This window comes from Cervus canadensis, chromosome 18 (assembly GCF_019320065.1).
Source record: "Cervus canadensis isolate Bull #8, Minnesota chromosome 18, ASM1932006v1, whole genome shotgun sequence".
Taxonomy (NCBI): Eukaryota; Metazoa; Chordata; class Mammalia; order Artiodactyla; family Cervidae; genus Cervus; species Cervus canadensis.
This window is the reverse complement of record NC_057403.1, coordinates 33,257,858-33,269,796: the sequence shown is the minus strand read 5'-3', so window position 1 is coordinate 33,269,796 and position 11,939 is coordinate 33,257,858. Positions and strand designations below refer to the sequence as shown.

The 11,939-nt window shown below is 39.3% G+C and overlaps 1 protein-coding gene and 1 non-coding gene across 2 annotated transcripts in view; both read left to right on the top strand.

Annotated features, from left to right (window-relative positions):
• AP1G1 (adaptor related protein complex 1 subunit gamma 1) overlaps nucleotides 1-11,939 on the top strand; it is a 90,500-nt gene that overhangs the window by 64,128 nt on the left and 14,433 nt on the right. The window contains exons 14-16 of the mRNA XM_043434937.1: nucleotides 9,137-9,191; nucleotides 11,509-11,631; nucleotides 11,803-11,892. Of these exons, the coding sequence (XP_043290872.1) occupies nucleotides 9,137-9,191; nucleotides 11,509-11,631; nucleotides 11,803-11,892 (268 nt within the window). The remainder of the gene's footprint in view (nucleotides 1-9,136; nucleotides 9,192-11,508; nucleotides 11,632-11,802; nucleotides 11,893-11,939) is intronic.
• On the top strand, nucleotides 5,185-5,270 carry LOC122421841. The gene has a single exon (XR_006263649.1). It is a non-coding gene; the product is annotated as a small nucleolar RNA SNORD71 (small nucleolar RNA).

The window sequence follows — 11,939 nt, the reverse complement described above, 5'->3', positions numbered from 1 at the left end:
TTTGATCTTGTTTAATTTGATTAATATGTGTCTTGGGGTGTTTCGCCTTGGGTTTATCCTGTTTGGGTCTCTCTGGGTTTCTTGGACTTGGGTGGCTATTCCTTCCCCATTTTAGGGAAGTTTTCAGCTATTATCTCCTCGAGTATTTTCTCATGGCCTTTCTTTTTGTCTTCTTCTTCTGGGACTCCTATGATTCAAATGTTGGGGCATTTCACATTGTCCCAGAGGTCCTGAGGTTGTCCTCATTTCTTTTGATTCTTTTTTCTTTTTTCCTCCTCTGCTTCATTTATTTTCCCACCATTTTTATCTTCACCTCACTTATCCTATCTTCTGTCCTCCATTATCTAGCCTCTGTGTCCTTCAGATGTTTTTGATCTAATTTATTGCATTATCATTTTTAATTGGACTCTTTTTTATTTCTTCTAAGGTCGTTATTAACATTTCTTGCATCTTCTCATCTTTGTCTCCAGGCCTATTTATCTGTAACTCCATTTTGTTTTCAAAGATTTTGGATCATTTTATTATCATTATTCTAAATTCTTTTTCAGGTAGATTCCCTATCTCCTCCTCTTCTGTTTGGCTTGGTGGGCATTTTTCATGTTCCTTTACCTGTTGGATATTTCTCTGCCTTTTCATCTTGTTTAGATTGCTGTGTTTGGAGTGGCCTTTCTGTATTCTGGTGGTCTGTGGTTCCTTTTTATTGTGGAGGTGTCACCCAGTGGGTGGGGTTGGACAATTGGCTTGTCAAGGTTTCCTGGTTAGGGAAGCTTGCGTTGGTGTTCTGGTGCGTGGAACTAGATTTCTTCTTTCTGGAGTGCAATGGAGTGTCCAGTAATGAGTTTTGAGATGGGTCTATGTGTTAGGTGTGACCTTGGGCAGCCTGTATGTTGACGTTCAGGGCTATGTTCCTGTGTTGCTGGAGAATTTGCGTGGTATGTCTTGCTCTAAATCTTATTGGCTCTTGGGTGGTGGTTGGTTTCAGTGTAGGTATAGAGGCTTTTGGACGGTCTCTTATTTCTTAGTGTTCCATGTAGTCAGGAGTTTTCTGGTGTTCTCAGGTTTTGGGCTTAAGACTCCTGCCTCTGGATTTCAGTTTTATTCTTCCGGTAGTCTCAAGACTTCTCCAACTATACAGCACTGATAATAAAACTTCTAGGTTAATGGTGAAAAGATTCTCCCCCGTGAGGGACACCCAGGCAGGTTCACAGAGTTACATGAAGAAGAGGAGAGGGAGGAGGGAGATAGAGATGAGCAGGAGGAGAAAAAGGGGGACTCAAGAGGAGAGAGACAGATCTACGCAGTTGTCTGTTCCCAGAGTGTTCTCCGTAGCCCAGAGACCCACAAAGATTCACAGAAGTGGATTGGGAAGAGAAGGGGAAAGGAGGAAATAGAGGTGTTCTGAGGTAGAAAACGGAGAGTCAAGATTGGGGGAGAATAATCAACACACTCCTGAATAAAAATGGGAACTGAATATTGGATTCTTAAATGTCCACAATTTATATCATATACTGAAAAACAAACATTAAAAATCTAGAGTAGAGGTTAGACTCTTAAAAATACAATATTAAAAACAAAAACCAAAATACAAAAAAATTTTAGAAATATATATGAAGTTTGGTTTAAAAATAGGGCTTCTCTTTTTTTTTTTTGCAAGGTTATAGTGTAATGAAAATGAAAATTAAGGAGTAGTAGAGGAGTAATAGAGGACTTTAAAAGGAAATAAGAGAAAAAGAAAAATAGAAAAAAGAGAAAAAGAAAAAAAAACAAAAAAAAATTTTTCCTAATTAAAAAAAATCTTAAAAATCTATGAAAATGAAAGTTAAGGAGTAATGGGGGAGTAATAGGGAATGTTAAAAGAAAATAAAAGAGAAAAAAGAAAAAAAATTTTTTTTTAAATTAAAAAAAAAGGTAAAAATATATCTAGGAATTTCTCTGGAGCTGTTGCGGTCAGTGTGGGTTCGGTTCAGTTTCAGATAGCTCCTCGTTCCAGCTTACACTTCTCGATATCTACAGGCCCCTTCCGGTGTAGTTGGTGTTATCTAACAGGGATTTTAATCTGTTGCACCGGTCCCTTCTGAAGCGGTTCCCTTTGTTTATGTGGCTTCTGTTTGCGGGTCTGTTCAGTGCTTAATTTCCGCCCTGACACAGGCGGGCAGAGGTGGTCTCTTATTCAGGTTGCTTATTCCGTCGCGCTGCAGGGAGGGACTGCGCTGCTTTCCCCGTCTACGCTGCTCAGGCTCCCGGCTGCTCTATATGGAGCGTGCCCTGTTCTCCGCGCGGTTCCAGTTTTTAGGTACTCCACAAAAGCGCGGACTCGGCTGCGCCTGCGTTTTGTGCCTTCCCGGTCCGAGCGGCTCAGGCACCCAGGAGGTTGACGGGCGCACTCTCCCCGTGTGCGGCGCGCCTTCTCCCCTCCGCGTCCCCAGCCCCAGTCCCCACCCGCGCCGGTCGTGTGCGTGCGCCCTGTGTCTCCGCGCGACCCTCCCAGTGGATGTCGACCATCCAGAATCTCAGGAAGTCTTTGGTTAGAAACTGGAGGCATGTTTGCAGTGCGGTGGGGGATGCGGTCCTTGGGGCCGAGCCTGCCCCTTTCCCCTCCCCGCTGCCTCCTGCCTGCGGCGGAGCTGGGCCGGTCCGCAGCCTGAGAGCTCTTCTCTGGACTTGCTCAGACCCTTTGTTCTGCGAACGGCCGGCAGTGTGTTTGGGCCGGTTAATTTTCTCTCTCTCTCTTGCTATTCCACAGTTTAAGTTGGTAACTCACAAAGGCTCCCTCCGATTATCCTCAGGGCACTCAGGCCTGGTCCTTACCCTGAGCAATGCTGCCCGCTCCTCTCCGTTCCGCCCCCACTTGCTGGTGGCAGATGCGGGCGTCTGGGGTACTTTTCTGCTGGGAGTTGCTTTTAGGCAGGTAATCTGTGGGTTTTATTTATTCTTCCCCTCCCAGTCAGGTTGCCTTCCCAGATTCAAAAACTTTCCCCAGACCCGCCAGTGCAAGGGTTTCCTGGTGTTTGGAAACTTTCTCTATTAAGACTCCCTTCCCGGGATGGATCTCCGTCCTTAGCTCTTTCGTCTCTCTTTTTATCTTTTATATTTTGTCCTACCTCCTTTCGAAGACAATGGGCTGCTTTTCTGGGCGCCTGATGACCTCAGCTAGTGATCAGAAGTTGTTTTGTGAAGTTTGCTCTGTGTTCAATTGTTCTTTCGATGAATTTGTAGGGGAGAAAGTGGTCTCCCGTCCTATTCCTCTGCCGTCTTGGCTCCTCCCTCCGATAACTTTTCATTTTGTGGTTTTTAATTGTTTATTAATTGTTTTGACTGTGTCATGAGGCACGGATTGAACTCGTGCCCCCTGCAGGGGCGCTCGGAGTCCTAACCTAACTCTCCAGTGAATTCCTTATTTTTATTATTTATGGTTATTGCCAAAACTCCCTCCAGTGAAGCTGTACCAATAATATTTTCCTGCTAGCAATATAAAAACTTGAAAACAATCTTGCAGCTTTTACTGTTGAGATAGAATATGGTTTTAAGAATTTGCCTTCGGAGGTTTTTTTTGGCTAGCAATCTGTAGAAGTGCTGACTAAACTACCACCTTTAAATAGTTTGCACTCATCAGAGTCCAGAAAGTGGTCCTTAAACAATACAGATGTTTGATTTTCTTAAATTATTAACCTATGCTATTTTTCTGTAGGTCTTAGCCATAAATATCCTGGGTCGTTTCTTATTGAACAATGACAAGAATATCAGGTAAGTAAGCTGAAAAATATCTTGTATCTGGCTATTATAAACTCAGTGTATTCCTGAGTGATTTTGCTCAAGATCACACATGTAGAGTGACATATCTAGAACTTCAACTCAGGATTTTTATTTTTAGTCTAATCTTAAAACTGTTTTGATAAGAATTTGAAGATTTGCCTAATGAGTTAACTTTTAGTCCTATTTATGCTTTACTGTTAGGCATCAGCAAACTTTTTCTGTCCGGGAACAGATGGTCTGTGTTATAGACTACATGGGCCTTAGGGTCTCTTTGGCAACTACTCAGCTCTGCCTCTTGGTGTGAAAGCAGCCACAGACTGTTTAAATGATGAATATGGCTGTATTGCAATAAAAACTGGTTTACCAAACCAGACAGCAGAGGGCTGTTCTAGGCTTAGTTTGCTGACCCCTGCTCTCAGTTAAGAAGAGTAGAGCATTTCAGTTGCAAACCTAGAAGATGTTTGTAAACTCCAGCTACTTTTAAAAAATGAATGAATTTATCAGTGTTATTTTTTTTAATTCTTTCTTATCATGTTATGATTGAAAAAAAATGTGAAAATAATCATTATGGTACCCTGAATCATCTTCTCCTTCCTGAAGAATTTTTTATACTTCCATGGTAAATTCAAAGTTTTGTAGGGGCAGTTTTGGTACTGGTATCAAAAGCAGAGAAAATACAAATGGTAAAATTGAAATAATTTCCTCTTGCATTTTGGGACTCAGGCAGACTGAAAAGGCATAGTGTATGCTTATTTTGTTGTACTGTTTGAAGGAGTTTGGAAGAATTGAGTCAGTCACTTAGAAGTTTAAATGGAGTTGACCATGAATGCAAATCTAAATCCCAGGCTTCTGGACGCCACAGCTGTTGATTATAGTGTTGTTTATGGCTTTACAGCGTATCCATTTTACTAAGTCTGTTGTGTCTTTTATTTAACCATGTAGTTTTCAGTAGTCATTGAACATCATCTTTGTCATTAAACAGAGAACTATCCTGAATTTCCCATTTTAATTCTGTTCTTCTGCAACTTTGTTTCATCCAGATATGTAGCTTTGACATCTTTATTGAAAACTGTGCAGACAGATCATAATGCAGTACAGAGGCACAGAAGCACAATTGTGGACTGTCTAAAGGATTTGGATGTCTCCATAAAACGGTAACAGATCATTGAAAGTTCTGTGACCCACCATCCTCCATTTGATAACTTTGTAATGGAATTTTGACTGGGAGAATGTTGATATTTATATATTTAGTCATTATTTTGACCAAGTAAATCCTTTTTTCAAAAAGAATTGTTAGGGAGAAGTTTAGATCAGTAAAAGAGACCAGTAAGGAATACTTAAGTGCACCCTGAAGTTACCCTTGGTTCTTTGTTAAATAAAACAGGTGCAAGTAGGATGGGCATACGTTTACTCATCAGAGGTACTGTGTTCTGTGTGCTGGAGGATGAAGATAAGGAGTGATCCATCGGCTGAGTGTTCTATCACTATGCTGAGACTCGAATGGCTGACAGCACACATTTTCTTGCAGTACTTATGCCCCAAGATACTAGAGGCAGCCTGTTAAAACAGTGCATCTGGGAATGACTTTTAGGCAGCATGCAGGACTTTAAAAAAAAAAAAACAAAAACTTTTATATTGGAGTATAGCTGATTAACACTGTTCTGATAGTTTCAGGTGAGCAGCAAAGAGACTGAGCCATGTATATACATGTATCCATTCTCCCCTAAACCTCTCTGCCATCCAGGCTGCCACATAACATTGATGTGGCATACAGTAGGACCTTGCTGGTTACTATTTTAAAATAACAGCAGTAAAAAAAAAATAATAAAATAACAGCAGTGTGTACATGTCGATCCCAAACTCCCCATCTCTTTCCCCATTTTGTCTCTGCTGGCAACCATAAGTTCATTCTCTTAAGTCTGTTTCTGTTTTGTAAATAAGTTTATTTGTATCATTTCTTTTTAGATTCTGCATATAAGGAATGTCATATGATATTTCTCCTTTTCTGTCTCACTTGATTCATCATAGGACTTTGAAAGGCATATATTTTTTCCCTTGATCAATTAACTCCACTGGTCCTCTTCTTAGAATAACTGTACGTGTTTGTAAAGCCTAGTTATAGTAGGCTTCAGTGAACTTTTGGTTTACTATTCAAACTAGAAAAAATTTAATTTGAACTGATCTCTGAAACTATTCACTTAACAAACATTTATTGATAATTGAGTTCCTTTTATTTGCAGAGAACAGGTGTTAAGTGCTTGGGCAAACTAAAAATAAGACCTGGTCTCAGTAATAATGACTTTTATATAAAGCTTTGTGAAGGATTTATAAGCACCCTCTCAGTTGGTTCTCAGAGCAAACCAGTAAGAGAAACTAGGCAATTACTTCTCTCCTCAGTTAACAGATTAAAGTACAGTCCCAAAGGAATCAAATGACTTAACTCTAAAGCTTACCCCTTGACAAGGCAGACCTTGGAATAGAAATCAGACTTTCTGACTCCTATTGTGTTGTTTATCTATAGCTCTTGACTGGGCTTTGCATTTCAAAAGTAAAACCTGGGTCTTTTGACAGGTTATATAGCCTAGCAGCTGAGACTCTGGAGCCAGAAGGCCTCATTTCAAATCCTAGCTCTGCCGTTAATAAGCTTGGTCTGGTTACTTAGTCTTTCTGTGCTCGGTTGTCTCCATATACAGTGTAGATACAGGAGCACCCACTTCCAAAGGTTATGCGGGATTAACTGGAGTAACATACGTGAAGCACTTAAGCACTGTGTAAGAATGAGCTATTATTGCATTTCTGTAAGGATTGAGTTTTTGTTGCTTGTAGATTAAGATGAAAGTATTTTCATCTTATTAAATTGGTATTTTTGGAAGTAAATTATATGCCATGGTTTGACATTATTGACCAAATATGAAAAGATGCGTGTAGTAACTAGCATATCCATATTTACCTTGGTTGCCAAGTTTGATAGGCAGCTATTTGTTGTTACTGTTCAGTCGCCCAGTCATGTCCAACTCTTTGCAAGCTCATGGACTGTCTCCCGGAGTTTGCTAAAACTCAAGTCATGGTGGTGCTATTATAGAAACTCCTGTTTGCTCTCATAGCACATATTGTTTTTTCCTTTTCATGGCTCTGACTGTCTTTTTTAGTTTTTCTTTCCAGCTTTATTGGTATATAATTATATGAGTCTAAGATGTGCATCACATTGCATTTGTCACACCTTATTGCAAAATGATTTTCACTCTAGCGTTAGTCAATTCCCGCAGCATATCACATAAGTACCATTTCTTTTTTGTGGTGAAAATATTTAAAATCTACTCTCTAAGCAGCTTTCAAGTTTATTAATACATCATTATTAACAATAGCCATTATGCTGTACATTAAATCTCCAGAACCTGTTTATCTTACACGTGGAAGTTCATGCTCTTTGACCAATATCTCCCTATTTTTCCCACCCCACAGACCGTGGTAACCACCATTCTAGTTGTATTTCTATGCATTCAGCTTTTTTAGCTTCTACATATAAGTGATAGCAGACAATATTTGTCTTTCTCTAACTTATTTCACTTAGCCCGCAGGGTTTGTTTTTATTCTAATCAGCTGTATACCTTTCGATGTATGTCACATCATCTTTGGGCTGAAGTGGATGTAGTAAAAGAGTTTGGTGACAATATATCACATTTTTAACTGTTGATGCAGAGAGATAGTATCTTTGAGTATTAATTTCTTTGCCTCTCTTTTTGAGCCTTTTAGGTATTCTAAATATCAGCTTCAATAGACTGTTGAATCCAAACTGTCTTTAGTAGTGTGTATCTTTTGGGAATTTTTGAAGAAAAGCATTGATGAAAGTTCAAAATAATTTTGTTAACTTCGGTTATCTCGTGTGCAAAAATTGGGATTGCAAAGATCATGCAACGATGTCAATACATCCACTGGTGCTTGGTGTTCAGGGACAACATACCTGGGTCTTTGTTTCATTCCCACTGTAAATATCATAACTTTTTTTCCCTCTCTCCATGGAAGGCGTGCAATGGAATTGAGTTTTGCTCTGGTAAATGGGAATAATATTCGAGGCATGATGAAGGAGTTACTTTATTTTCTGGATTCATGTGAGCCAGAATTTAAAGCAGACTGTGCATCTGGAATCTTCCTTGCTGCAGAAAAGTAAGATTTAATTTTTACATTCATTGGTAAAAAATGCTTGGAACTTTTTGGAAAGCATCTTTAAAACATGAAGGAAATGTTGTAAACATGTTTAAACATGTAACATTTATTTCAGGCTTCCCATTAGAAATTGGGTTTGAGAAGGTCATTCTAGTCAGTATTTATGTTAAGCATTATACTAAGACCAAAATAATCCTACTTTTATAAAATCTCCTCTTGTATCTGTTCTTTAACCTCTCTTCTATGATTCCCTTTTAATGAAGAGAATAGAAAAGTTATAACATTTGAATTATGGTTCTGTGTAAAACTTTATGGGATGAAGTCCTCAGGATTTTGATAGTGTGGTTATTTCTTCTCTTTTCACTGTGAATTGAAGGGGAGGCAAGTTCCTAGTCCTGGCGTTACCTGGGTCTGGAAACAGTGCTCTTTCTTGTTTCTTCTCTGTACTCTCCTGTCCTGACTTTATGATTTGTTTTCTAAGAAAAAAACTGGAGAGAGAGTCCTCAGTTCTTAACTCAGCAACTTCTATTGCAGTATTTACATCTGAATTTGACCATGTACTGTTTCACCACCCATTGAAATGGGAATTGGTGCCAGTTTAATTGCTGGTAGTTTTGAAGGTAAAATGTATCCAGACACAGCCCCTTAACCTGTGAACCTCAAGACTATAGGACAGGAGTTTTGAAAGTCACTCTGTGTGTGTGTGTGTGTGTGTGTGTGTGTTGCTTAGTCATGTCCAACTCTTTGCAATATATATAGGACAGGAGTTTTGAAAGTCACTGTGTGTGTGTGTGTGTGTGTGTGTGTTGCTTAGTCATGTCCAACTCTTTGCAATATATATAGGACAGGAGTTTTGAAAGTCAGTGTGTGTGTGTGTGTGTGTGTGTGTGTGTGTGTTGCTTAGTCATGTCCAACTCTTTGCAACCTCATAGACTGTAGCCGACCAGACCCCTGTGTCCATGGGATTCTCCAGGCAAGAACACTGGAGTGGGTTGCCATTTCCTTCTCCAAAAGGAACTATAGAAAGAAAGAAAGTGAAGTCGCTCAGTCGTGTCCGACTCTTTGCGACCCCATGGACTGTAGACTACAGGCTCTCCCATCCATGGAATTTTCCCGGCAAGAGTACTGGAGTGGGTTGCCATTTCCTTCTCCATGAAAGTCACTGAGCAGAGCTTAATTTACAGGTTCAGTTTTTTCACCTGTGCCATTATTTTCTCAGGTATGCACCTTCCAAACGGTGGCACATAGACACGATTATGCGTGTTCTGACAACGGTAAGTAGTTTCTTTAGGTAAGTGTGTACTAAGTGCTGGATGTATCAGTTAATGAGACAGACAAAGTTCTTATTCTCATGCAGCTTATGTTCTAGTGGGGAAGATGGGAAATTCATGGGGAAAGAGGGATACTCCTGTCAGGCAGGGGGGAATACTGTGAAAAATGCTAGAGCATCATGAGGAACTATAGTGATGACAGAGGAGAATGGGATATGGGGCAGTGGGCCAGGTTCTTGGGTAGAATAGTCAGGGCAGGTCACTCAGAGGAGGTAATATTTGAGTAGAGAACTTGGTAAAGTGGTGAGCTGTGCAAAGATTTGGGAGAAGAGTGTACAAACCAGAAGGAACAGTTGGTGTTGCAAAGCACTAGGGTAGGTAACAAGCTTAACGTGTTTGGAGAGCATCAAGAAGGCTGGTGCAGCCAGTAGACTGAAAGCGGCAGAGAGTGGTTTGAGGCAGGGGCTAGGTTCTATAGGCCTCACAGGAGTTAGGATTTTATTCTGAATATGATGGGAAATCATTGGGAAGCTTTGTTTAGTTTTGTTTTGGCTGAACTGTGTAGCATGCTGGATCTTAGTTCCCAGACCAGGGATCGAACCCATGCTCTCTGCAGTGGATTTGCAGAGTCTTAACGAGTGGGCCACCAGGGAAGTCAAAACCTTTCTTTAAGAAAATGCTCCAACTTCTCATTTTTCCAGTTAGTTTATATTCTCTTATCATATAATTATATGCCTTTTCTTAGTTAGCCTGTTGATGTGCTAGGTTACATTAATTGATTTTTAAAAATTATTTATTTAATTGAAGTTTAGTTGGCTTGCATTAATTGAATTTTGAATGTTGAATCAGCCTTCCATATCTGGAATAAATCCCAGATTTATGGGATTGGTTGTGGTGTATAGTTTTCTTGAATACATTATTAGATTTGATTTGTTGAAATTTTAAGGATATTTGCACCTGTGTTCATGAGATACTGGTCTGTAGTTTTCTGTTCCTGATGTTTTATTTGACTCTTGTATTATTTAGTAGTGTGTTGTTTAATCTCCAAATATTTGGGGACTTTTCAGCTATCTTTGTATTGCTTATTTCTAGTTTAATTTTGTATGATTTCTGTTCTTTTAAATTTAAGATATTCTTAATGGCCCAGAATGTGATCTGTCTTGATGAATGCTCCATGTGAGCTTGAGAAGAATATATATGCTGTTGTTTATGACATGGTCTGTAAATGTCAATTAGATTGTGTTGATGCTTTCTCATAAAAACATTCTGCTTTTTTCCCATTAGGGACGAATATAAATATCTAAGTCACACCACTAATTACCTGCTTTTTAGTGTCTTACCTTTCCTTTCTGCCAGTTTCCCCAAACTTCTCCCTCCATCTTTGTGTTTCTTAACAGGAGTGGGTATCCTACCCATCTGGGATTTTTTTCTTTTTTTTTTTTCTGTTTCATCTTCAAAGTACACGTGTGTAGGCCAGGTCTTGGTCCTGTAAATCAGATCCACTCTTCTATCCAATAATGGGAGGTTGACCAAGGTGGGCACAGCTTCCACAGTTTGTATATCCTGTGCAGCTTGGTTACCATAATGCTCTTGTGAGGCCAAAATTTAGTTTCCTCATAGGTTAAATAGCTTTACTTTGTCTCCATGGTGGTAAATCTCAGATTCCATTTGTCAACAGGACAATAAAGAATCATTTTTGTTTTTGTTTTTGTTTTGAGGTGTGGATAATGAAATAAAAAATACTTCCCGTTCCTCGGGCTACGTATTGGTTCTGTATTTATAAACTCTAGTTTTTGAAGGACTGTTATGTTTTAAAGAAATTCTGATTTTTAGAAAGTTACTGTTTATTTCAGTTTTATCTTACTTTATTAAGCCTTTTTGAACTGTTAATATACAGCCCTTTCTCCTTCCCCCAGAGTAGTGTGACTACCATAGCCAGCTTGTATCCTTTTAATACCTGTGTTGAGGAGTTGTGGGAAGGAAGTTGTTGTAATTAAGTTCCCAGTAAATGTATTTCTTACAGTTTTGCATTAGTAGACTATCTGTTTTGAGTAGAAAGGGCCATTCTTGAAATTCTAAACCTTTATATTTTAATTTTACTTTGGACAAAGGGAAGATTTTATCTCTTTATGAAACCTTAGAACTTAGAATATTCATTTAAATATGACTTTGAAATTTGAGCTGCTTCTCAACATGAGAATTGGAAACAACTTTATCTGGGAGGGCGTTTTGTAGTAGTCTCCTCTGAGCACCAACAACATTAGCTGACTTTTCTTATTACCGTGTGTTTCTTGGGGTAACTGTCTGCATTTCCTTTTAGGCAGGAAGTTATGTTCGTGATGATGCCGTTCCCAACTTGATCCAGTTAATAACCAATAGCGTGGAGATGCATGCCTATACTGTCCAGCGCTTGTACAAAGCAATTCTTGGTGATTATTCTCAGGTAAGTACTTTTACTTTAAAGGGGGAAATTGCCTTTATTTTTCTGATATGTTCTTATTACTATCGCTCTTAGAGGTGCTTCAGTTGTGACCTTTATGGTTGGATGACCTATGATTTGTATTAATCCTTTAAAGGATAAAAATCTTTGACAACTGTGACTTTCTTCTGACAGCAACCTTTGGTGCAAGTCGCTGCATGGTGTATAGGTGAATATGGAGATCTTCTTGTATCTGGCCAATGTGAAGAGGAAGAGCCTATTCAGGTACCCTTTGTCACTCTTTGTTAAGAAGAGGGAAGACAGTGTTTTTG